This window comes from Miscanthus floridulus, chromosome 3 (assembly GCF_019320115.1).
Source record: "Miscanthus floridulus cultivar M001 chromosome 3, ASM1932011v1, whole genome shotgun sequence".
In the NCBI taxonomy this organism is placed as follows: Eukaryota; Viridiplantae; Streptophyta; class Magnoliopsida; order Poales; family Poaceae; genus Miscanthus; species Miscanthus floridulus.
The window spans coordinates 106,510,470-106,537,891 of record NC_089582.1 but is presented as its reverse complement, the minus strand read 5'-3'; the positions used below and the strand labels follow the sequence as shown (position 1 = coordinate 106,537,891).

General features: G+C 54.3%; 1 protein-coding gene across 1 annotated transcript; it reads left to right on the top strand.

Moving 5' to 3' along the window:
• The first annotated feature begins 17,866 nt into the window (after positions 1 to 17,866).
• Positions 17,867 to 19,447, top strand: LOC136546372 (probable carboxylesterase 2). The gene has a single exon (XM_066538350.1). The coding sequence runs from the start codon at positions 18,036 to 18,038 to the stop codon at positions 19,092 to 19,094; it is 1,059 nt and encodes a 352-aa protein (XP_066394447.1). The 5' UTR covers positions 17,867 to 18,035; the 3' UTR covers positions 19,095 to 19,447.
• The last annotated feature ends 7,975 nt before the right edge of the window (positions 19,448 to 27,422 follow it).

Here is a 27,422-nt window from a genome sequence, read left to right as displayed (position 1 = left end):
CCACGGAGGGACGGCAGGTCCACGGTGAGCTCTGGGATCTCCTAGAGACCACCGTGGTTCAGCAGGCCGAGAGTTCCGCCTCCCGATGGCACGGGGGCGTCTCGAACCTGCCCGCAGCACCGCCTCGGCAGGACAGGGAAGCCCCGGCTTGTCCTAAGCCCACTCGAGCACCGATAGCCCATAGGGTCCCCGTGCTTCTAGACCGCCTCGGCAATCGACGTGAGGTGCAGGGAGACCATGAGGTGGTCAGCAGGCGACGACGCCATGACAACAAGGGGCCTGCTCGGGGCTACCATCCACACCGAGGTAGTCGCTACGACAGCGAGGAGGACCATAGTCCTTCTCCTGAACCGCCAGGCCCTCAGGTCTTCAGTAGGGCCATCCGCGCTGCCCTTTTCCCAGCCTGGTTTTGGCAACCAACCAATCTCGTGAAATATAGCGGTGAGACCAACCCCGAACTCTAGCTTGCTAATTACCGCCTGGCCTACTAGCTAGGTGGCGCAGATGATGACCTGCTCATCATCCGCAACCTCCCCTTGCTCTTGTCAGACTCAGCGCGAGCCTGGCTCGAGCACCTTCCTCCCTCACAAATCCACGACTGATGCGACTTGGTTAGGATCTTCGTCGGGAACTTCCAAGGCACATATGTGCGCCCTGGGAATTCCTAGGACCTTAAAAGTTGTCGCCAGAAGCTGGACGAGTCTCTCTGAGACTTCATCCGGTGCTTCTCCAAACAGTGCACCGAGTTGCCCAGCGTCGGCGACTCGGAAATCGTCCAGGCTTTCCTCTCCGGCACCACCTGCCAAGACCTGGTTCAAGAGTTAGGTCGAAACATACCACGCACCGCTGCTGCGCTCCTCGACATCGCCACCAACTTCGCCTCAGGCGAGGAGGCTATCGGAGCCATCTTCCCCGACAGCGACTCTAAGGGAAAGCGGAGGGATGAGGCCCCCGAGGCCTCGACCTCCCACCTCCCTAAGAGAAAGAAAAAGGGACACCTAGGGAAGCAGGAGGTCCTAGAGGCTGATCTAGTTGGGGCCGTAGAACGCAAGAATCCCCGAGGCCCCAGAGGCCCTAGGCCTTTCGATGACATGCTCAAGAAACCATGCTCGTATCACCAAGGCCCGGTCAAGCACGCCCTCGAGGATTGCTCCATGCTGCGACGTTACTACGCCAGGCTCGGGCTCCTCGATGACGACACTAAGCAGAAGGGTGCTGGTGACCGGGATGAAGACAAGGACGATGGGTTCCCCAAGGTACGCAACACCTTCATGATCTTCGGTGGGCCCTCGGCGTGCCTTATGGCGCGACAGCGCAAGAGGGAATGCCGAGAGGTCTTCTTGATCAAGGTGGCCACCCCCCAGTACCTCGACTAGTCTCAAGAGGTGATCACCTTCGATTGAGATGACCACCCTGATCATGTTCCAAATCCTGGGCAGTACCCACTGGTTGTTGACCCGATCATCGGCAACACCCGACTCTCCAAGGTGTTGATGGACGGAGGCAACGGCCGCAACATCCTCTACATCAATACCCTAGAGCTCTTGGAGATCAACCGGTCGAGGCTCCAAGGCGACATCACCCCCTTCCATGGCATCGTGCTAGGGAAGCGCACGTGACCCATCGGACGCATCAACCTTCCCGTCTGTTTCGGCACTCCCTCCAACTACCACAAGGAAGTCCTTACCTTCGAGGTAGTCGGGTTTGGGGGAGCCTACCATGCCATCCTGGGGCGGCCATGCTATGCCAAGTTCATGGCAGTCCCCAACTATACCTACCTCAAGCTCAAGATGCCAGGCCCCAGCGGTATCATCACGATTGAGTCCATGTACAAACATGCATACGACTACGACATCGAGTGCATCGAGTACGCCGAGGCTCTTGTGGAGGCTGAGACCCTCATTGCCCACCTCGACCAACTCAGTGGCGAGGCACCTGACTCCAAGCATCACACAGGGGTGTTTGAGCCTGTGGAAGCCATCAAACTTGTCCTGATCGACCCCGCCTGCCCCAACGACCGAGCGCTGAGGATCAGCGCCACCCTCGACATCAAATAGGAAGCTGTGCTCGTCGACTTTCTCCGTGCAAACGCCAACATATTTGCATGGAGTCCCTCGAACATGCTGGGCATACCGAGGGAGGTCACCGAGCACGCCCTAGACATCTGGGCCGGATCTAGGCCGGCGAGGCAACGCCTGCGCCGCTTCGACGAGGAAAAGCGTAGGGCCATCGGTGAGGAGATACAGAAACTCTTAGCGTCTAGATTCATCAAAGAAGTGTCCCACCCCGAGTGGTTAGCTAACCCCGTGTTAGTCAAGAAGAAAAATAGGAAATGGAGGATGTGCGTGGACTACACCGGTTTAAACAAAGCCTGCCCAAAAGTCCCCTTTCCATTACCCTAAATCGATCAAATCGTTGATTCCACGGCAGGGTGCAAGACCTTGTCTTTCCTTGATGCGTACTCAGGTTACCATCAAATCAAGATGAAAGAGTCAGACCAGCTTGCGACTTCTTTCATCACACCATTCGGCATGTACTGCTATGTGACTATGCCTTTCGGCCTTAGAAACATAGGTGCCACGTACCAGCGGTGCATGATCTAGGTCTTTGGCGACAACATTGGGCGGACCGTCGAGGCCTACATGGACGACATCATGGTCAAGACCAGAAAGGCCAAGGATCTCGTTGACGACTTGAGGACAACCTTCAAATGCCTTAGAGAGAAGGGCATCAAGCTCAATCCTGAGAAGTGTGTGTTCGGGGTCCCCCGAGGCATGCTCTTGGGATTCATAGTCTCGGAGCGCGGCATTGAAGCTAAGCTAGAGAAGGTCTCGGCCATAACCAGCATGGGACCAATCAGAGACCTCAAGGGAGTATAGAGGGTCATGGGATGCCTTGCGGCCCTAAGCCGCTTCATCTCGCGCCTCGGCGAAAAAGGTTTGCCTCTATACCGACTCTTGAGAAAATCCGAGCATTTTTCCTAGACCCCCGAGGCCGAAGAAGCCCTCGACAGACTCAAGAGGCTGCTCACAAATCCTCCCATCCTGGTACCTCTGGCCAGGGACGAGGCCCTCTTACTCTACGTCGCCGCAATGACCCAAGTGGTCAGCGCTGTCGTAGTGGTAGAGAGGCAAGAAGAGGGACATACTCTGCCCACCCAATGACCTATTTATTTCATCAGCGAGGTGCTCTCTGAGACCAAAGCATGTTACCCCCACATCCAGAAGCTGATCTATGCCATGGTCCTAGCCCAACGCAAACTACGTCACTACTTCGAGTCTCACCCAGTGACTGTGGTATCATCTTTCCCCCTAGGAGAGATAGTTCATAACCGGGAGGCCTCGGGTAGGATAGCCAAGTGGGCCGTCGAGCTTATGGGGGAAACTTTGACTTTTGCGCCTCAGAAAGCGATCAAGTCTTAGGTCTTGGGCGATTTCATGGCCGAGTGGACAAACACCCAACTGCCACCGACTCAAACTCAGACGGAGTGCTGGACCCTGTATTTCGATGGATCCCTGATGAAAACCGGGGCAGGCGTGGGTCTGCTGTTCATCTCACCCCTTGGAGTACACATGCGCTACATGGTGCGGCTACACTTCGCCGCCTCCAACAACATGGTAGAGTATGAGGCCCTCATCAATGGCTTACAAGTCGCCATCGAACTTGGGGCATGGCGCCTCGACGTTCGAGGCGACTCGCGGCTCGTCATAGATCAAGTGATGAAGGAGTCAAATTGCCTCGACCCCAAAATGGAGGCTTACTGCAAGTTGGTATGACACCTAGAAGACAAGTTCGACGGTCTCGAACTAAATCACATCGCGCGGAAGTACAACGAGGCCACCGATGAGCTGGCAAAGATGGCCTCGGCATGGGCCCCGGTCCCCCCGAACGTCTTCGCCAGAGACCTCCGCAAACCTTCCATTGGCTACACAACAGAGGAGGGCCCACCTGTGGAACCCATGGCAAAGCTCGATGCCCCCTCTGCTTCCGAGACCCCCTCGACTGAGCCCGACGTCATGGAAGTCAACACTGAGCCTCCGCAGACTAATCAGGACACAGATTGGCGAATCTCGTTCCTCGATTGGCTTGATCGGGGGGACCTTCCTAGCGACAGAACCGAAGCATGATGGCTTGCATGCCGAGCCAAGACCTACGCCCTCTACAATGACAAATTGTACAGGCAAAGTCCCTCAGGTGTCCTCCAACGATGTATCACTGCCGAGGCGAGCTAAGCCCTGCTTTGGGACTTGCACGCAGGCGCCTACGGGCACCATGCAGCGCCTCGGATGCTTGTAGGGAACGCTTTCCGCCAAGGGTTCTACTGGCCGATGGCGGTCGCCGATGCTACCAAGCTAGTACGCTCCTATGAAGGATGCCAGTACTATGCTCGCCGAACACATCTCCCGGCCCTAGCCCTACAAACCATCCCCATCACATGGCCATTTGCCGTGTGGGGGCTCGACATGGTCGGGCCTCTGCAAAAGGCCCCTGGGGGCTACACCCATCTACTAGTATCAATCGACAAGTTTTTGAAATGGATTGAGGCTCGTCCAATCAATCGAATCAAATCCGAGCAGGCGGTGCTGTTCTTCACTGACATTATCCATAGGTTTGGGGTCCCCAACACCATCATCACCGACAACGAGACGCAATTCACCAGCAAAAAGTTCCTGATGTTTTGCGATGACCACCACATCTGTGTGGCCTAGTCGGCCGTAGGACACCCAAGGACCAACGGCCAAGTAGAGCATGCCAATGGCATGATCCTACAAGGCCTCAAGCCAAGGATTCATAATCGGTTGAACAAGTTTGGCAAGAAATGGCTCGCCAAACTCCCATCGGTCATCTGGAGCTTGAGGAACACTCCAAGCCGAGCCATGGGGTTCACGCCTTTCTTCCTAGTCTATGGGGCCGAGGCCATCCTCCCCACTGATTTGGAATATGGTTCCCCTAGGCTACAAGCCTATAACGAACAAAGTAACCGCACCACCCGAGAGGACGCCCTCAATCAACTCGAGGAAGCCCGAGACGTCATGCTACTACACTTGGCCAAATACCAGCAGAGCTTACGGCACTATCAGGCCCGACGCATCCGAAGCCAAGACTTGAAGGTGGGTGACCTAGTGTTGAGGCTAGCACAGAGCAACAAGGGCCGCCACAAGCTGACCCCACCATGGGAAGGACCGTACATCATCGCCCAAGTACTGAAGCCCGGGACCTACAAGCTAGCCAACAAGAAGGGCAAAGTCTTCACCAATGCTTGGAACATAGAACAGCTATGTCGCTTTTATCCCTAAATTTCCAAGCATTGTATATGTCATTTCTCAAAATGCAATTAAAAAGCATTCTTTAGTTGTTCTAAATTTTTCGAGTAACCCCCCCGAGCCCATTGTAGGTCTTGGCAATTCAGTAACATGGAAAGGGAGGCTCGACTCTGCCTCGGCAGAACCAAGCCTCCCTCAGGGGCTAGATGGGGGACTCCCCCCTAGGTCCCACGCACCATTCTTTAGTTGTTTTTCACAAAAATTCCTACGCCAAGACTCTAGCAAGCTCTGACAAATCAGTTGTAAAAGACTCCTCGGACCAAGGTTTGTTTCCTAGGCAAGAGGCCGGTAGAGCCGCGAGACGGCCTATGCCTCTGGGCTACGGCACTCCCTCACTACCTCTTGCCCAAGGGATGGCTTAGGCCTCAAAGGGGTGTTTTACAAACGAAATCTGATCAGAAGCAACAGAGGGCAGAGGCTCGGAAACATAAGAAAAACAACTAAGAAACATAAATACTTCAGAAATAGAGGCCTCAACAGCCACAAACGTTATGATACAAAAATAACTCCTGCTCTATTTTTACATAAGCCCCTGGGGCCTAGATCAAGGCTCAGGGCCTTCAACACCGGTGGGTGGTAGGGAAGGAACCACCTCCTCTTCAAAGAGTGTCGCCAGCGCCGTGCTAGGGCCTTCCACCGCCTCCATCAGCTTCGTGACCGCCGCGTTAGCCTCCTTGTCATCATCAGGCAGGACATATCCATCACTGATGGTCGGGAGGTCAACACCGACGTAGTGAGAAGAGATGACGGCCAGCGCGTGCTTGACACCCGTGTGCAGCGCTCCTCGGAGTCGCTCACGCATCTGGTTGCTCAGTGTGGTCAAATGGCTCCCTAGGGAGCTGCTTGACTGAACCCCTTCAACCTCTAGGGCCTCGTAGGCGGAAAGGGCAGCACGCTTCAGTGCCTTATGCTCCCTGATCTCGGTCTCCAGCATCGTTTGCACCACGCTAGAAGCCTCAGCGGCCCGAGTAACCTCCGCCTCTGACTCTGCACCACGGAAAATGGAATGAGGTCGAGCAAGGGAGAAAACAACCTAAGTTAGGAGCAGAAACCCACAAAACTCACCCTTGGCTTTCTGCTCCCAGCATCAGGTCTCGACCTGACAGGCCTCGGTTTTCTCCTTCCAGCGTAGGGCCTCTGCCCGGGAAGCCTCGGCCTCCTCCTTCAAGCGCTGGGCCCCGATCCAAGAAGCCTCAGCCGCCCTGGAAGCTTCACTCCCCAGCTCTGCGTCACATAAGGGAGTTAGGGAGTGAACATAAGAAAAAGAAAACAAAATGAGGGGACTAAAACTCACCCTCGACCGTCCCCCTCCAAACCATAGCCTCAGTCCGCGAGGCCTCAGCTGCAGCAAGGGCCTCATCCAAGGCACCTTTCGTCAGCTGGTGCGCCCTCTGTTCCGCCCCCAGCTGCCCTGCGAGATCTGTGGCCGAGGCCGTAGCTTCAACGGCTCGGCCCCTGAAGGCATCTTGATCTCTGACCGCATGGGTGAGCTCCTCCTCCAACTCCTTCACCCGTGCCACCAGAGGGGCGAGCTGCGTCTGGGCCATGGCCGCTTCGGCCTTCGTGTCGGTACAACGAAGGCGGAGGTCCTCTACCTCCGCGCTCCACGCCGACAGGAGCTCATTGGCGCCAGCAAGATGGCCCTTCTGCTACTGAAGCTGGTCCCAAATGCCCCTCTCCTACTGGAGAAAGACCGACTTCCCAAGCGACCGGGTCTCGAGCTCCTAGGGAAGCAGAACGAGGGTCATTGGTTGCAACGAAACCAAAAAAGGACAACGTCGTGCGAGAAAGGAAAACACGAACCTAGGTGACTCCGAGTAGTTCGTCGGCCACCACGGACAGGGCCATCCATAGCGACCACTCCGCCAGCTGGCGGTATTGCTTGAAGGTGCCCCAGCGCCTGCCTTCGGCTGTGTCCTCAAGGGCGAACAGAGGCTCCCCTCAGGGTCGTCCTGGCTCTGCCACAGTACCCGTGGGTGATCCCACTCGTGAGGCTCGAGCTACGCCCACATGAGGGCCAAGTTTCCCTCATCTAAGACCGGCGTCGGCTGTTCCATGACACCAGCATCCTCGGCGTCGACCACCTCCCGCGCCCGGGAAGTATCGTCGGAGGAGATCGGATAGACCTCTGCCTCCCGGGCGATCTCTCGCAACGATGGCGACCCCTGAACCAAGGGCGCCTCCGAGGCCTCCCCTGCCTTCATCTCCGCCCCTAGGTAGACAGCCTTGCCACCATTACGATGGCATCGATGCCCTCGGGGGCTCCAGCCTCTGCCATATGGCCTCGGAGGACGCAGAAACACCGACCGTGGCCATTGCGGCCTCGGCGGTCTTGGGCGCCCTGTCCTCCGTCGCCTCAGCCTCGGAGACCCCCGGGGGTCTCGGGCACGCCGGCCCCTTCCAACTCATGAGCCTCGCCCCCACCGGGCGGAAGCGCTCCCTCCCTCGTCTGTGCAGGGGCTGCCTCGGTAGCCCCTCCTTGGGCGGTCGGCTCCTTCGGGTCGATCCTCGCCGACGCTGTGCCACGTTGGATAGCGGCTTGTGCCTCTGCCACCTAGTGGGCGGGGGAGCCGGGGCTCGCCTTAAGCGCCTTAAGGGGCGCCAAGGGGAGCTCGTCCACAGGCCGCTTTCGACTAAGGAAAAATAACCTACAGGGTCAGTGTGAGACCAAAAAGGCGAACGGAATGCACTATGACCCCACCAAAAATACACTTACCTTGAACGGGGTGGCAACCGTTTCACCACGGCAAACCTCGTCCGTAATGGCAAAGGCGGCAGCAGAGGCATCGCCTCCATATCCATCGGTGCCAGTCGGTCCTCAATGGACCCCGGCGCCCCTTCGGTCCTCTACGGGGGCGGTGGCGTCGTCTCCACCGCCACTCGCTCCACCACAGCCGCCGAGCCCACCGGGCTAATGGCGCGTTTGCCCAACGCCCACGCCTCAGGCGTGTCGGCCTCAACCCTAGAGTGAGCGATCACCGGCCCTAGGTCCACTTCTCCTCCTCCTCCCGGGAGTGCCAGGCTGCTTGCTGATGCCCCGGGCGCCACCTCCACTATGTCCAGAAGGTGGTCCAGGGGACCTCGCCCTATCTCGCCCCCATCATCCCCGTCCAAGGCCTCCGTCGACAGTGACATCGACGGGGATTCTTCCAACGGGAGACCATCCTTCCGTTGTTGGCGGCGACACTTATCCAGCTCCTCGCGCGTGAGGATTTGCTTTGTGCGCTTCGCCGCCTTGGCGTCTTTCCACTTTTTCTGCGCATCGGCATGCGCACAGTTGATCGCCCACCGCCTCGCATCCTTAGGGATGGGCGGCGGAGAGGAGCGCACGTCCCTCATACCCTGTAAGAACGACGGACGCACATAAGGAAACAAGGGGTAAGGGGAGATCGAGGAGGCTCGGAGGCTACAGCGGCACACAACTTACCAGCGAGAGGAACCCCCACGACGGCCGCATCGCGATAGGGGTCAAATTGCCACCCCTCAACTTCGCCTCTACCGTCTCCCCCACCCGATGAAGAATTTCCTCATCGGAAAGGGCAGAGGAGGACATCCGGGTGCCTTCAATAGGCTCACCCGGCTTCATCTCGAATAGCCGCCACCGCCGAGCCATCAGCGGCAGCACCCTCCGGTGGTGGAAGGCGGCCACGACCACAGCCACGGTGAGACCGTGGCCCTGCAGCCTCGCCAGCCCCTCCAGAAGCGGCTGTAGCTTGGGCTAGTCGTCCTTCAGGACGCCGTACTTCCATCTCTCCGGGCAACTCGCCATGATCTACCCAGTGTAGGGGGAAGTCCTCCATCGTCGTTGTGGAGGTAGAACCAACTCGTGTACCACCGGCGATTGGAGGACGTGAGTTGGGCTGGGATATAGATGTGTAGGCGGTCCTGACGCACTTGGAGAGTGTAGCCGCCGGCCCTCGTCGCCTTCCTCTTACCCAACATGCCCGTCAGCTTGGTAGTATGCCCCGCCCAGAATAGGTGGAGCCACAACTCCCAATGGGGAGCAATCCCCAAATACCCCTCGCAGATGGCAACAAAGATAGCCGCCTGAGCGATGGAGTTGGGATTGAAGTTGTGGAGCTCCACGCCATAGTAGTGTGGGAGCGCCTGCATGAACCGGTCTGCTGGGACGCCGAGGCCACGCTCGTGAAAGGAGACGAAGCTCACGACGTAGCTGTCGCGAGGCCTCGGCTCTAGCTCACCGTACGGAGCAATCCACTCTGGCCTAGTGGGGTCCATCACCGGGCGAAGGAGTCCACCTTCGACAAGCGACTGAAGCATCTCCTCGGTGACGTCCGACGGGTCCCAGGGGTCTGCCTCGACAACGACGATGTCGCCGGCCATGGGTGCGATGGAGGAATCGGGTGCGGCGGTGAGTTTTTTCTCTCTCTCCCACGCTCTCGCTTTTTTCTTGCTTTCTCCCTAGGCTCGCTCTTCTCTCCTCTTCTTCCCGGCACCCGCTGCTCTAGCGATGGCTCGACGGAGGCGGTGCTAATGCAGGCAAGGTAAGACAAGGAGGGGCGAGACTTGTCGGGTATTTATGTAGGAAGGAGGCGAAACGAGCGGGCAATGAAATCGAGGAGGTTTTCCCCCCGATCCGGCGCAGTTAACCACTAGCCGGTTTTGCCGGCCCACGCGCCCATGTCCCCCACATTAAATGCGAGGACAGTTACGTCCCATCCACCACGTCATGCTCGGCCGCTATGGCAGCAGGTGTTGTTTCGACTCCCCATGAAAACCACCTCAAAAGGCGTGCCACCTGTTGCCGAGCCAATAGGGAAGATATCCCCCACGGCCTATTCCTTTCGTATGAAGGAACCAGGCTCTGAGCCAATTACGATCCAGGGGTTCGAAGGCTGGGCCCCAAAGGGTTTCGATAGCCACCCCAGGATAATAGAGTCAGGGACGACCGCGGGCGAGCCTATACGGGGCCGAGGCCCAAGCAAGCGAAATGCTTGGGACACCCAAAGTCATGTCCGAGACCGGCAGGAAAGTCTCCGAATGGGATCCCACCGTAGGGAGGCACCGAGCCACCGAGGCCTAGCGAACGGCCTTGGCACCCACTAGAGACATCCTCTGGTACTCTTGGAGTGTGTCTCTGGACTGCTATCCTTCCCCTAGCGAACGGGGTTCGGGCCTCCACTCGGACTACCCGATAATAGCTTACCGGAAGTGCCACCGCTCGTGCCCACCGAGGGTAGCGAGGCACATTCCACCCCTCCTTCTGAGCGAAAAGGAAGCGTGAGGATCACACAAAAAGTTAGGGGAACCCCCGACGGCCTTCTCACTCTATGCAGAGGCTAAGGAGCTCTTCCTGCAACCTTGCTGAGACCTAGCGACCCCGACTCGCACTCAAAGGGGCTCGACAAAACAAACTCTCCTTCCAAGCGAAAAGGAAGCGTGAGGGTCGTACAAAAAGACAGGGGAGCTCCTAATGGCCCTCTCACCCTATGCAGAGGCTAGGGGGCTCTTCCTGCAAATACGCCGAGACCCCACAACCCAGGCTCATGCCCAAAAGGGGCCTCGACAAACAAACCCTCACGCGCGAGGGGCGTATAAAAAGCCAGGGGAACTCCCGACGGCCCTCTCGCTCCACGCAGAGGCTAGGGGCTCTTCCTACAACCTTGCTGAGACCAGAATGGGCTCGGCAAACAAACCCTCTGTCCGAATGAAAAGGATATGTGAGGGTCGGATGAAAAAGTCAGGGGACCCCCGACCGCCCTCTTGCTCCAAGTGGAGGCTCGGGGGCTCCTCTTGCACCCAAGACCAAGACAAACGGTCCAAGCCCACACTAGAGGTTTCATTACAAAACATGATAAAGGACGCGAGCCCGTTATGGTCCAGGGGTTCAAAGGCTAGGCCTCCAAGAGGTTTCGACAGCCGCCTCAGGGCAACAGAGTCAGGGACGACTTCAGGGCGAGCCTACGAATGGCCGAGGCCTGAGCGAATAGTCGCTCGGGGCATCCTAAGTCGTGTCCGAGACCGACAGGGAAGTCTCCGAATGGGATCCCACCGTAGGGAGGCATCGAGCCACCGAGGCCCAGCGAACGGCCTCAGCACCCATTAGAGAAACCCTCTGGTACTCTTGGAGTGCGTCTCTGGACCACTAGCCATCCCCTAGCGAACGGGGTACGGGCCTCCACTCGGACTCACCCAATAATAGCTCACCGAAAGTGTCCACGCTCATGCCCATCGAGGGTAGCCTAGCACATTCCACTCCTCCTTCCAAGCAAAAAGGAAGCATGAGGGATGTAACCAAAGTCAGGGGGACCCCTGACGGACCTCTCGCTCCGTGCGGAGGCTAGAGGACTTTTCCTACAGCCTCGCCGAGACCCCCGCAACCCGAACTTGCGCTTATGGGCTTGGCAAATGTGATAAAAAACTACTCGCTTAAACGCAAAAATGAAAAAAGCCCCTGGAGGAGTAACTCCACTCCTCTAGGGCCTCAGGGGCTACACCCGGCGGGTGCGCTCGCGCGCACCCACCAGAACCTCAAGAAACAAAACCCAACTCCTACGGGGGCGGGTATAAACCAAGCCTCGGTAAACCCTCAGGGAGAGTGCACGCACTCCCCCGGAGGCTCGGGGGCTACTGTCGGGTATCTTAGAATGGGGTACCCCGAGCGAACAATCAAAGGGGTCACTTAAGTCCCATCAAAAAACAAAGCTAGAAGGTAAGCCGTGGGCCCCTCACCCGCCACGTCCGAGCCCACCAGGCCCTCCGCCTCGCCTCAAGCCTTGCGCAGGAGGTCTCGGCGTCCTGACGCAATCTCCGCCTCGCGCGAGGCTCTCCACGGAAGGCCTCGGCAGGGAACACGATCTCTGCTTCGCGCGAGGCTCTCCACGGAAGGCCTCGGCAGGGGGTACCTTCTCCGTATCACGCGAGGCTTCCCACGAAAGGCCTTAGCAAGGAGTCCGATCTCCATCCCGCGTGAGGCTCCGCTCTCCGTCTCGCGCGAGGCCTCATTCCCCGTATCGCGCGAGACCAGCTTATCCATAGTCCATCGCCCTTGCCTCGGCCAGTCTTCCCGACAGCACGTCATGTCTCATTAATACTTCAACCACTCCTGCAATCTCAGCCGGACGATGGCTCGATGCCACAGAATGGCCGACGGGACCTGAGGTCGCATCAACGCCATACCGGCTGGGACAGGGCACGGCGGGGATTACCGGCCACTGTGTTCTGACGCTGTGCCCACGATCAGCGCCCACACTGCACTATGCCTCGCGATCCCCGCCTCGAAAACAACGCGACATGGACAACTTGGCCCAGGTTATCATCGCCTCCAAGCCAGCGCACCAGGTCAGCCGCCCACTTGGGGCCTCGGCACTGTGCACCAAGGTCTTGGCTATCTCGGGGTTTGTGCCCGCCGAGACCCCCCACTGCGGTGCAGCCTCGGCACCAACCAAGCCTCGGCCTCGCGCACAGTCCATCCACACCGGCTTGCACGTCCACCGCCGCACCCACTCCGAGGTAGTCCCAGGGCTCTCACGACGCACATGATCAGATGGGACTGGCACGCCGCCCCAGTGCTCCAAGGACGGACCACTTCGACGACCACGCCGCCACAGGAACAGGCCACAGGGCTCGGACATGCCGCCCCTATTGGCATGACGTCGCATAGTTAACATATGTACTGTCCTTGTCTTCCCTTCAACTATAAAAGGAGAGGACTTGGGCCACTTAGAGACAGGGGAACACATTATAACACACGCACACATCCCAGCCGCCTGAGAGCAACGTCTCATATGACCCACACGATACCTTGCCGAGACCTGGGACTAGCTCCCTCTCTCCCCTAGCTTGTAACCCCCTACTACGAGCACTTCGGTGCAAGGAATACAAGATCGATCTCTCAGACTGGACGTAGGGCATCGATTGCCTGAACCAGTATAAACCTTGTGTCTTTTTGCATCACCATCTGGGATTAGGGGCACGCAGTTCAAATTCACTGGTTGGTTGAGGACCCCCCGGTCTGAAACACCGACAAGATCAATCGGGCAATCAAAGTTGTCATGCCCCTCCGATGGAAATCGTTTCGGTTTTCAAAGGATGGACGACAAGGTTAAGGATGACTAGTTCTAAGTGTCGATTGGAGTTGGAGAGACACTTAGAGTAGTTTAGGACTTTGTTTTTCCTTTGGCCGTACTATTAAGGGGGGTATGGACGGGTAGCTTGACCTAGTTGAGCATAGTGAGTTAGGTGTGATGCACACTTATTAAAACTAGCTCTAGGTAGCTCCTATGAATGCCTAAGATCCTTTGGAGTAAATTTCATTCATATATGATCGAGAGTTGGAAGTGAATGGAGGGTCAAATACTGACCGGACGCTGGCCCCGGTGCGACCGGACGCTGGCCTCAGGGTCTGGTCAGTTTATTTGATCAGCTGTCTGCGTTCGGTGCGACTGGACGCTGAAGGGGTCATGTGACCGGACGCTGAAAGGCAGCGTCCGGTCGACTCCAGTAAGGTTCTAGAGAAGGGAATCTACGACCAGACGTGTCCGGTCAGTGATGACCGGACCCTGAGGGTTCAGCGTTCGGTCGAGTCCAGTAAGGTTCCAGTAAGGGTTTTATGCGACCGGACGTGTCCGGTCAGTGCTGACCGGACTCTGCCAGCGTCCGGTCAATACATTTTTACTGGTTCGTGGGTAGAACTGACCGGAGCGTCCGGTCAACACGACCGGACCGTTCGGTCACCCCGCAGAAGCTCATAACGGTTCGTTTTTCGGGCTGCCTTATAAATAGAAGCTCCACTCGTGTGTGGAGTTACTTTTTGCTCATTCCAACAGCTGAGAAACACGTTTGTGAGTGCCAAGAAGAGCAAGGTCCTAGTGAGGTGTTTGTGATTTGAGAATCCAAGAGTGAAACCTCATTAGTGAATCAAGAGTATACAAGTGTACATCCATCTTCTCATTAGGCTTCGCGTGGTCAAGTGAGAGTTCGTGCTTGTTACTCTTGGTGATCGCCATCACCTAGACGGCTTGGTGGTGATTGGAAGCTTGGTGTTCACCCGGCGGAGCTTGTGGGTGACCCAACTCAAGTTGTGAGCGGCTTTGGGTGATTCGCCGCGACGGAGTGTCGAAGAATCAACCCGTAGAGAGCACTTGATCCTTGCGCGGATCAAGGGAGAGCTACACCCTTGCGCAGGTGCTCCAACGAGAACTAGTGGGGAGTGGCGACTCTCCGATACCTCGACAAAACATCACCGCGTTCCTCTCTCCATTTACTTTGAGCCTTTACTTTGAGTATTTACTTTGAGCAATTCAATACTTGTCTTTACATTCATAAAATTGCCATGCTAGAGTAAGTTTAGAACATATGTTGCAAGTCTTTTGTGCGTTAATTTGATAGAAACACTTTTCTAGGCACAAGGGGTTAATTGGGCTATCCGTAGGATTTGATTATTGCAAGAAAATTTAGAATTAACCCAATTCATCCTCTTCTTGGAGATCTTGATCCTTTCATCCATGATTAAACACTAATTGTCAAATAAAAACGAAAATGCTAGGATAGCTAAATCCTTAAAATTCGCGGACTAAACGCGCACTCAAGCTACTGATTCTCCAAATTCATTCATTTCCGAAGCTGTCCAGCTACCGATACAAAAGGTTTTCCTGCAGCTTGTGTCAACTGCACTTTAATCCGGGCCCTCGTGCGGTGCACTGAAGCACAGCACAACCAGCAGTACAGCTGGGCTTCGGGGACAGACTGACTGGCGAATTCGATGCAGGATATGGATGGAAGCTTGAACAGTGCAAGTGCTGACACATTCGGTTTGTTACGCCCAAGAACGCATCTACCAGTAAGGGTAAGAGTAGCCAGTATTCGCTGCTCTGCTCAAGAACCAGCAGTTACAAACTCTTTTTTTTTTCCTAAAAGAAAAACATGAACAATTAGTACATGTTCAAACGCCGGAATAATCGCAACCGGCCGGCTCATGTGCTTGATGGCCCTGGGTCATTTTCAGTGGTCCCTGTCGTGGCCTTTAAGGACCGGAGCACGCTGAGTTGCTCACTGACCGGCTGTGTCGAGCCCGGGCACGCCTTGTGTTCTCGTAAACACGAGGAGGCATGGGCACGGCATGTGCGCTGCACGGAGCTCCATTCATGGCGCAGTCCCCGAACACCCGGAAATCGGCGAAGGCGATCGATCCGGCCGCGGCTGGGGTCCAGGTGTGAAGGCTCCAACAGCCTGTTCGTTTGCTCGTAAACGATCGTAAATTTCTAATTAGAAATAGTATTTTTCTCTCACACTAAATCAGCCAGCAGTAAATAATCCACGATACGATACGACCTCCCGAACAGGCTGCAAGTCGCAATGCCATCCCAACACGGGCAGGATGTTTGGTGTTCGAGCGGAGGCCGGGGTCGCGACTAGGGTGCAAAATCGCGCGGGGCTGGTCCGAACACCGGCTCCGCGCGCGGCAACCTGACGGACGCACAGAGCAGAGAACGATCAGGCCCCCGTGGCAGGCTTTTATGCTCGAAAAGGGCACGGGAAAGGTATTTCCGGCTGCCGTCTCGGCAGCAGCTCCCAACTCCCAAGCTCCATCCAAATGGCGTGATGGCGCCGGTCGCCGTCGAGATCATTGTCGTTGTCTTTAAGCACGGGCGCAACTCGGAAGTTCAGGGTTTTAATTAGTAGGGCACGATCAACCGCTTGATGGTAGCCAGAATGTTACACGGAAAGCAAACGGAGTTGTCAAGAAGTTGTAGCAAGCTAGCAAGAGTAAAGCTCACACCATGGGCCTAGGTCCACACTATCACCGAACAGATCAAACGCGTCGATGCAGCACGTTGATTCGCCCGTGCTCGGCCATGGCATCATGTCATGCCTGCAAAACTCGCAGTAGCAGCAAGGATGTCCACAGAATCAGAGGTTCAGAGCTGTAGTACAATGTTGTCCAACTCCGACGTATGATATCCCTGTACTGCTCTTTTTCTTTTTCTTTACCGGAGGATCGCATGAATACACACTACCTGCATGATGTCGTTGTTTACTCTACTCATGTCGTATCAGGGCCGGTTTCAGTTCTGGAATTATTGAGTTAGGTGACGGGGGCACAGCCGGATTCGAACACCGGATTCAGGGAGACTAATTGATGAAACCCATTGGGCATTCATTCATTCATGGCACTGAAAGCGCTAGCACGGCTCTGAATTCTGCCGCCCGGCAACACGTGTTGATCCAACGAAGATCACACGTGGCGCGATACAGATTTACAACCAGGCGCCATTCACACCGTGACACCGGGTATCTGGGACTCTTGAGTCTTGTTCGATTTAGTATCGCCGGATCCATCTAATAACAAGCATTGAGCAGGTGATGCAAGAACCAAGACGTACGATCAGATAACAAGCCAAATTTCTGCGGCGACACTGACACGACTCGCAAGCGTCCGACCGATAGACCAACAGCGGCAGCGCTCCCGTGATCCCGTGGCGGGATATTTTTATGGCGCGGCGGCTCCACGAAAGCTGTGACTTTGCGAGAGTACAGGGTGTGCAGGCTCCCGGCATCACCGCCCTGTGTGTGCCAGTTCAGTTCTATGGCATGCCTTGCCTTTGCGACAAAGCGAGCGGCCGGCACACTCTGCTTGGCCGTGCCGCCGAGCTGGATCGCTTCAGGCCACTAATTGCCTAGCGCCGGCCCACTCGCCGAGTGACAGATCGGTACGGGAGCCAGATTAGGGCGCTAGACGACCGCCTAGCAAGCCGAGGCAGCACTGTGTGGAGGAACGGTACACACGACCGCGCTGAGTATACGCATGGCATCGAATGCTGTGTGACCAGTGCGCACCAGCTTTCGAAGCAACTCTCTTTTTAACCAGAGATCACAGGTGTTTAACCACAGATCACAGGTGACATATGTACCACGTACCAGTACAACATGGATACAATTCAGACTCAGCAGCTGGTAAGAAGTACGGAGTACCATGGCTGTGGAAAGATGCTTGAGTATGCTTTTGATTTGCTTAAAACCCATGCTGTGATTCACGCAAGCATGGAAGGATTCAGGAAACGCTTGCAGCTTTTTCTTCGCAGAGCTGAGAGGCCATGTTCGTTTCTCTTATAATTCGTATTTTTAACTTGTTTTTTTAATCGAAACAATATTTTTCTTTCACAACAAATCAACCGGAACAGTATTTCGACTTGCTTTTTTCGGGCGAACCGAACGGGGCCATGACTAAAGAAGCATGAACCGTCAGTTTTTTTAAGAACCTGAAGCTTTACGATCAAAAGCAGTGGGGGCTGGAGGAAAACCCTTTTCCGGTGCGTCAGAAAGCGCGAGACCCCCTCGCAAAGCAAGAACAGAAATCGCGCCATTAGCATAACAGCAGTCTTAAAAACTTTTTTGGGGTGTGAACTGTGAATTGCGCGGGCACATGCCCTGCACGGTACGGTCCAGCGCGAGAGAGGAGGGGGAGGAGGAATTAAAGGCCGGCCGGGCGGGCCGGCCGGCGCTAAAGTAGTCGTCGAAAGCCCACCACCACGATCCGCGCCACAAAATAGTGCGGTGCGCCCAGCCCCTGTCGGCTGCCTCCGCCTCCGCTCTGCGCATATAACCGGACCCCAGCCAGCCCCGTGACGGCCTCAGTCCCAGAGGACGAGGAGCAGCAGGCAGCAGCTAGGTGCGGACAGGCAGCTCGCTCTCAGTAGCTCACAGTCTCACACTCTGCTGCCACTCCCTGTCTGAGCTCTGCCTCTAGCCATGGCCTCGCGGATCTTGCTCCCGCCGCTGCTGCTCTTCCTCCTGCTGGGCTCGCATTGCTCTACCGGGGCGGCGGCGAGGCGGCAGCTGCTGCAGTTGCGGCAAGCCGGGGACCCGAACTCGCAGGTCAAGTTCGACTTCTCCCCGTTCCTCATTGAGTACAAGAACGGGCGCGTGAAGCGGCTGATGGGCACCGACGTGGTGGCCGCGTCCTCGGACGCGCTCACGGGCGTCACCTCCCGCGACGTCACCATCGACCCGTCCACGGGCGTCGCGGCGCGGCTCTACCTCCCGAGCTTCCGCGCCAACACCCGGGTGCCCGTGCTCGTCTACTTCCACGGCGGCGCGTTCGTGGTGGAGTCCGCGTTCACGCCCATCTACCACGCCTACCTCAACACGCTCGCCGCCAGGGCGGGCGTCGTGGCCGTGTCGGTGAACTACCGCCTGGCGCCCGAGCACCCGCTCCCGGCGGCGTACGGCGACTCGTGGGCGGCGCTCAAGTGGGTGCTCGCGAACGCGAACGCCGGGTCGGACCCGTGGCTGTCCCAGTACGGCGACCTGTCCCGCCTGTTCCTCGCCGGCGACAGCGCGGGCGGCAACATCGCGCACAACCTGGCATTGCGCGCGGGGGAGGAAGGCCTGGACGGCGGCGCGCGGATCAAGGGCGTGGCGCTGCTGGACCCCTACTTCCAGGGCCGCAGCCCCGTGGGCGCCGACTCCACGGACCCGGCGTACCTCCAGTCCGCGGCGCGCACCTGGAACTTCATCTGCGCGGGGAGGTACCCGATCAACCACCCCTACGCGGACCCGCTCCTGCTGCCGGCGTCCTCGTGGCAGCACCTCGGCGCCTCCCGCGTGCTGGTCACCGTGTCCGGGCAGGACCGCCTGAGCCCCTGGCAGCGCGCGTACTACACCGCGCTCCGGGGCAGCGCCTGGCCCGGGGAGGCCGAGCTGTACGAGACCCCCGGCGAGGGCCACGTCTACTTCCTCACCAAGCTCGGCTCGCCGCAGGCGCTCGCCGAGATGGCCAAGCTCGTCGCCTTCATTAACCGCGACTAGCAACCGGAGTACTCCTACCTGCCGCCGCGGCAACATCAGTAACTAGCGAGAGTGAGAGGTGATTGGTAGTAGTAGTAATTACTTTTTTTGTCCTTGGTGATTACTGTGCGTCGGAAGGGAAGAAAGAACGGTTCCTCCCCAGCAACCCGTCCAGATGCATTGACTGCAGTCTACTACAGGCTAGCGTGCCGTGGTGCACTGTGCTGACGCAGCTGTATCTACCCGCTGCGTGTAGCGGTTACCGCCAGTTACAGTAGTCCCAGATCCAGTATAATAGTAGTATAGAAGCGTCACTACTACCCATTGCATCGTGTAATTTTTGTGTGCTAGTGCTATATGGTGGTGATTTTGTCGGAGTGGTCATTTTTTTTACTATATGGCAATCACATGCGCCGGCCACCGCGGTCCGCGGCGGAGAATGTGTGTCTCGCATCATTTTTTTAATCTCTTGGGGACTTGGGGTGTGCGATTGTGTTTCCCGCATTCGGTGGCAAGGTCTCGACCCCGGCCGTCCAGCGCCGGTGGTGATGGGGGCTTGGCATTCGCGTGCCGCGCCGGTGCGCGAGCGCCTAATTAAGGTTGCGCACACTGCCATGCCGCGGCATAGTTCTGGGACCACAGAACGCGCGTGGTCGGCACCGCTGCTGGCTCGCATTTGGGAGCTGGCTAGCTCGTACAGGAACGGCAAAATTAGAGGACAGGAAGGATGCGGTGCAGGCCACCACGGCATCCTGTTCCGGTGCAAGACAGCTTTCGATCGGCAGCCAAGCTTGCGGAGGGAGAAGACTGGTCACATGGGGTGTTTACTGGTTCGCGGCATGCTCCCAGTACTTTTGAGCTTGCGTTGCACTTGCGCCTCGTTTAGTTTCACCGAGTAGGCGCCGGCCGAATTCATGTAGCAGCACTGTAGCTACAGTGCTGTTTTGTTTTTATTTGGTAATAATTGTCCAATCATTGACTAATTAGGCTCAAAACGTTCGTCTCGTAAAGTACAACCAAACTGTGTAATTAGTTTTTGATTTCGTCAACATTTAGTACTCCATGCATGTACCGTAAGTTTGATGTGATGGGGAATCTTCTTTTTGTATAGTGTCAAAATTTGGAATTTGGGGTGAACTAAACACCCCCTTGCACGAATATCCCATGTACAGCGCGGTAGTCGTAGTAGTAGCTTTCCTGGGTAGAAAAAGGATTTCGGGCACTCGAGTCGCTGGACACGGATTTCCGTGGGAAATTGCCGGTAATCCGCCTACGCCTCCTTTCCAGTCACTCGCTCCTCCCGTTCCAGCGACGGTACATGAGCTTTTGCTGCGGCGAGGCGGCCGTGAGTACTGTGGAGTGGCCGGTACGTCCAGTCCATGGGGGTGCGAGCCTCTGTGATTTCGCGGTCTCGTCGCTGTGCGATGGCAACGCGACGGGGCAGTACCTTGGCAGGTACTGGACCGCGAGTCCGCGACCAGCGAGTGATTCGCAACGCGACGGGCAGGACCGGATGCCGCGCAGCTTTTACTCAGGGTCGGGGGTGCCATGCGGTCGGTCACGTGGCGCGTCCGTCTCGGGCTCTCGGCGAGGCCTCGGCCTCGCGGTCTTTTTTTTTTTTTTTTTTTTTTTTTTTTTTTTTTTTTAGTGCGCGGTATGATTTGATTGAGCGCGCGCATCTGCGCATGTGAATATGTGACCGTCTTTTCTTGCGTTTATCTTCCCTTTTTATGGGCGATGGCCTCGGGGTCCGACATGAGTGCACTGCCTTTTCTGCATATGTACGGTGCTAGTTGGTTCGGTAAAAATATCTCCCTCACCTCTCTCTCCTGACATGGCCTTTCCTCTTTCTCCCTATCGCCTCTCTCCTCCCTCTCTCTCGGCGGGACAGCCGCGCATCCTCGCGGGCGCAGGCACGGGTCGCCGGCACCCCCGCCGCGCCGCCACCCCGGGTGCCCGCCCGTCCGCGCGGGCCCTGCCGGCAGCTACCGTCGTCGGCCCTTTCGCGGACGGCCTGGCCACTGCCCGGCCGCTGCGCAGGTTAAGGTTCGGTCTCTCTCTTGCTCCCCCTCCCCTTCCCTCGCCGGCGCCGGGGATGGACGTCGATGTAGGCTTGTCGTCTCGGTCTTCCTTGCTGGCGGAGGCCCACACCGGCAGATCTGGCGGATCCGGTGCCTCCATGGCCAGATCCGTCTGTCCTCCCGTCGGATCTGTGCAGGCAAGAACCTTCCGGATGCCATGGGCGGCGGTGGCATGGTGGAGGACCGTGGGCCAACGACAGCACTGGCCACTGCCTCCTGCGCGTCTTGTCCCGGTGCTCCGCTTCCCTCTGCTCTGTTGTGGCGTTGCAGGCAGTGCCGCCCGCTGCCATGCCGGATGGGCCAAACCCTAAACTCCGGCGTGCCCTCTCTCCCCTTCTCCCACTCCCCCTCTCCTCACTATGAGGATACAGGTATAAAACTAATGGTTTTCCATATTAGTAATTTATTTGTCTTACCTGTAGTGATAATTTTTACAGCAATTTTATATTTACTTAATGCATAGGAAATTATATGGATAGCTAATTGTCATGAGTAAATTCCATGTTTGTAAAGTGAATGGAATTTCATGTTTATAAGTAGTATATATCTAGCCATTCTAAATAGTTATTCTGCGCTCATAGAGCTTGCAATAGCCAACTAATGATTGGATCATGTGTGTAGATGTCTAATTGTCATGAGCGAATAGGAATTGTTAATGTATTATTACACCTCATCTTTGTTCAGTTAAGTCAGGAAGGTATTTATGTGTCTGCTTTTCCCCTTTTTCTTTGAATTAACTACCAATGAAATTTATTCTCCTCACAATATTGATACAGGCCAGGTTGCTTGAAAATGTTAATCGAAGGGTGGTGATGGATGGCAATATTGTAATTTGCTTTCATAGCTCTAGCCTTTCATGCTTTGTAGAATATAGAAAAGACATACCTTTTCTAATAGTTAGATCTTCTGGTCAACAAAAAATTCATGAGCCTATGTACAAGGTAATTGAACATACGCATATAACATGCTGATATTAAAGGAGAGCAAATTCTCTCTCGGCTCTACGTTGCTGATTTTTCAAATTCGTATTAGGTATGAGAAGAATTAGATGAACAATATTTTGAATTATGCATAGGTGCATTTACAGGTATGCAGATTTGCATTTACATATATCAGCGGCTGTGGTGTTTGTCATTCGCATTATGCTAATTAAACTTTTGTCAATTCCATCCACTTTTCAGAGAACAAATGAGATTCTGTTGAAATATTTTTCAAGGCATATGGGTTCTTGGAGTACACAACAGTCACTCCTCAAGTTGCACCTGCAACAGGGGTAAATAAACCCTGAGTACACAAATGTACTTGCAAGACTTACCCGACTAGTGTGAATAATTTCCCGACTCCCAAAGGATATGATAAGCTTTATGGTTTGCTGGTTTCCTTTTTGCGAAAAACAATACTAGTAGTGAATCCTAATGTATGTGTTTTATTAGCAGTCATGATTAGTTCATTAGCTAACCATTCTATGTAAGCACATGTTCTATTTTCAAGCAAGAGTTGAGCAATTACACCCATTTCACCATCTTTCATCTTCTAGTTCTTACTACGGTGCTAGATCGTAGACAAGTCATACCATATTACGTAGTGATTCGTGAACCAATGTAGCCCAGCTGGGTACCCCGAAACACACGCCCCGTTTGTACCCCAGGCACAAGCAAGACCAACCCACCACTCTCCTGTCAAGGGATCCAGGTCCCTTTCCAAACTTGGACTCTAAGCCCCTCACTCCTGAGTCCCGGCCTCAGTGTGGTGCTTAAACCTCCACCACCCCCGCCTCCAATTAGTCGGTTCGAAAAGAGCCAGAACCCACGATAAGAGAGCAACGAACCTTTCCGCTCCCATAAGCAAGTATGTGCTTAGGATACTAAGTCTGTGACCTAACTAGAATCAAATGCAATGGCCAGTCCTTAACCGACACGGATAGAGAAAACAGTGTAACCAAGCTAAGCCCCGTTGGCCGCGGGACACAATCTCTTACACCCACCAATACCTGTACCATATCCCTACCCAGTCTTCATTTCCTTTCACCATTTTATCATGAGAGTGATAATAATAATCATCTATTATGAGTAACGGTAAGTTACTCACACTACCGATAGCCTAAGCATAGCAGCTACTCGACCTATGCTAGTAGGACTCATAGGTAGGTTATCTATGCATGTAGTTTTAATATAAATCTAGTAACATAAATGCACATCACACATATATATATATCCAATGATCATTCAAAATAAGGGTTATGCACTGAGGCTTGCCTTGGGCAGGCGCGGTGTCAGCTCAGTCAGTCAGTGGTGGCTCTGGGACCTCTTCCTGCACGAGAATCTCCTTCTCATACTCCTCGATCACCTCCTCGAACTCGTGATCTCCGATGGTCACGATCTCCGCCAACTCGTTCTCTACAAGCATGCGATGATGATACAACACTTAATATTTTGGCGACAGCAACTCTTAAAATAAGAATACACATGCTAAGCTACTAAGCTAGCTCTAATGACTAAAATACTAAGCTAATCAATATGTCTATCAAATAAATTCCAAGCTCACTCTACAAGTGCTTAATTTTTATAAACCAATATCATGCCATTATCCATTTAGCCTTAATGGGTATTTAGCTACCATATTAAATAGCCTATTTTAGGGCTACAAAAATTACAGTGAGCACATAATAATACCATGAAGCTACTGTAAAATTTTTAAGGCTAAAGCTATCACCATTTTACCACAAAAATTCCTATAATATTTAACCCAACAATATTAAGCACTCTCAAATGATTTAATAGCTCTTTGTATCAACAAGTATATATATGAACTAAATACACTAACAGATAGAACATAATTTTAGGAACTTAACAAAATTTGTTTCATAATTTTTGGATACCTACATGGTTTTATATTAATTATCAAAGCTCATCTCAGAATTGAAATGAAAAGTTATTTCTATTTTCCACAAAAAAGGTAAACCGCTTTCGGCTCAACACGTCCCACGTGGGGCAGCGTGCGCACAAGCGCACGACGGCCCATAGGCGCGGCCCACGCGAGGCCGACCTGCAGCTCTGTAAGGTTGAGATGGCAACTAGAGGGGGGGGGGGGTTGAATAGTCATTTCTAAATTTAATCACGTCGGCTAACTAAAACAATTACAGAATTAAAATAATCGGTCTAGCCAAGACTACACTCCTCTAATGAAGTTCACAAGCACCTTATAAAGATCCTAATTAAACAACAAAGGTGCTAGGCTAGCTAGAGGTCACCTAACCAAATTCTAGAAGTAAGATCACACAAACCTATGCCACTAGTACTTCAAGCAATGAGGGAGCTCCTACTCATGCTAGTAAGTAAAAGCACAAAGCCACCTAAGCTCACTAGCAATGCTCAATAACAAGGCAACCAATGCCAAATTAGAGAGCGCAAATACTTAGCTACACAAACTAAGCAATGTGACTAACAAGGTTACACAAACCAAATTAGCCATGCAAGGGAGCTACTTCTATGCTACACAAGCAAGAAGGTAACTAGTAAGCTACACAAGCTAACTATTTACAAGAGCAACTACACAAGCACAATGTATATGAAAGTAATTACAAGCTTGTGTAACGAGAATGCAAACCAACAGGAATACAAGAATGACACGATGATTTTTTCCCGAGGTTCACGAGCTTGCCAACATGCTAGTCCCCATTGAGACAAGCTTCAAGGTTGCCGCTGGTCCTCTTGCTAGTGGTGACCCACAAGTCACATTCTCCCATGTGGAGTGCTTACCACAAGCTCTAGCACTTGACCCAGCCAGACCACTTGTCACCCTTCGCGCCACGCTTTACTAGAGTTGCTCTTTGCGGCTCCCGCAGGGCGAGCACAATGCCCCTCACAAAGCTCTTCTTCGGAGCATCGCACAAGCTTCTTGTGGGCTTCGACGGAGACCACCACCAAGCCGTCTAGGAGGTGGCAACCTCCAAGAGTAATAAGCACCACCGGCTTACAACTCAATCACCTAGTGCCACTCGATGCAACCTCACGATGCAATCGCACTAGAATCGCTCTCTCACACAACCGGATGATCACTATCAAGCATATATGAGATGGAGGGCTCCCAAGCACTCTCAAGCATGGACACAAAGTCCCCAAGGTGCTCAGCATATGGCTCAAGCCGAGGCTACCTTCTATTTATAACCCCCACAAAAATAGAGCTGTTATACCCCATCACTGGGCACACCTCGGGGTGACCGAACGCTCCGGTCATATCGACCGAACGCACCCGGTCCAACGTCCAATCAACGGATGCATGCCACATGTCACCTTTGTTCAACCTTAGTCGCTTGATCTCAATGGTCAAGTGATGACTGGATGCAGCACAGTGCCAAGACCGGACACAGGACCCCAGCGTTCGGTCACTTCTAGTAAGGTTCCACTTGTGTCCGAACGTGTCAGTTTGATCACGACCGGACATAGGATTCCTGCTCCCGGTCACTTCCAGTAAGCTCCCAGAGCTGCTCAACTGTGCCCGGACATGTCTGGTCGGTCATGATCGAATGCAACATCAGCATTCGAGCCTTTTTCCTCTTCTCTGTACTACTATGTCAGCAGGGCCGGACGCACCCACCCAGCGTCTAGTCACAAAGTGACCCAGTGTCTAATTGAAGATCGATGCCAGTGCCTTCACTACTACCGCTGACTGGACACAGGGCCCAAGCGTTTGGTCACTGTGTGACAAGCGTCTAGTGCACTCTGGGAAACCCTATCTTTTCTGTATAGGGCGTCGGTGAAGTTTTAAAACCTTGCTCTGAAGTGCTAAACACAATGTGTATCACCTTTGTGCATGTGTGTTAGCATATTTTCCCAAATATTTTCAAGGGTTTTAGCCACTCAACTTGCCATGCCACTCGATCCTTGCAACGATGCAAAGTTAGATCACTCGAGTGGCACTAGATGACTGACATACAAACAAGTTTGCCCCTCTTGATAGTACGACTATCTATCCTAAACCTGGTCATAAACTTCTCTACACACCAATGACCGGTGAAATGAAATGCCTGAGGTTATACCTTTGCCTTGCACATTCTATTCCATCTCCTCCAATGTAGATGCAACAAATGCACCAACACGATCAACAATGATATGATCAACTTCATATTATCATGTGATCATATTGGTTCATCGATCTTGACTTCACTTGCTTTTCACCGTTGCCTTCATCTATCTGTGCCAAGTCTTACTTAAGCTTCACTGCCACGTGGTCCATCGCTCCAAAGCCTCCGACTTGCCCTTCACTCTTGCAACTAGTCCATCAAGCCAAGTTTTATCTTGATCTTCTCCACCTTGATCACATGACTCAATGTCATGTCTCATGTGCAATGAGCTCCTTCATCATCACATGTGTGAGCTTTGCATCATCTCCGAGCTATTTTCACCTTCATGGCTTATATAGTTCACACACATATACATGTGGACTAATCATCTGTGTATCTCACATAAACATAATTAGTCCACTTAGGTTGTCACTCAATTACCAAAACCAAACAAGGACCTTTCAAGCGTGAGGCGGTCCACGGCGGGGGAATCCCGCGCGCGCCGGCACATTAGCAACAACGCACCTAGACTTCGAGCAAAACAACATGCAATCCATGTTACTATTTCTATAGACAGCGACTTTGCAATGGAACCCTTAGATATTTCTCCTCTTTACAATGGCAAGGCCCCTGACCTTCCCCGCGTGCTCTAGGGTGTCGAGCGATGGCACTAGCGCTTGAGCCAGCCACACGGGACCCAGCCTAACCTATCTATGAGGACGATACTCACCTAGGGTCCGACGCGAGATGATGGGCGGTGATTGCACGAGCCAGGATGCCATAGAAGGACCTCTCCACGACGGTGGGCACCCTACGGCAATGGCGACAATGTTTTGGTGAGCCGCAGCAACAACAAGGCTATAGGGGTAGCGGGTGAGTAACAACAACTCACTAGTGACCTTACCGAGAAGCCAGCTCAGCTAGAGATGACCCGAGCGAGACTGGCCACATGCGCGCGACGAGGTGAATGGCAGACCGCAAAGGCATGGCCACGACAACGGCGAGGAGGCAACACTAGAGCTACGACTAGCATGCGCACGACGAAGAGGGAGCCAAGGTGAGCTAATGGTGTAGAAAAATTAGTGTGGGGTGAAGTGGTGGAGGCTGGCCATGGCACAGGCGGTGACGGGTCATAATGGTATGGCGACGGGCAAAGCTCAAAAATTGGAGCTCATCGTGATGCGAGTCAAGGTGGGGTGGGCTTGG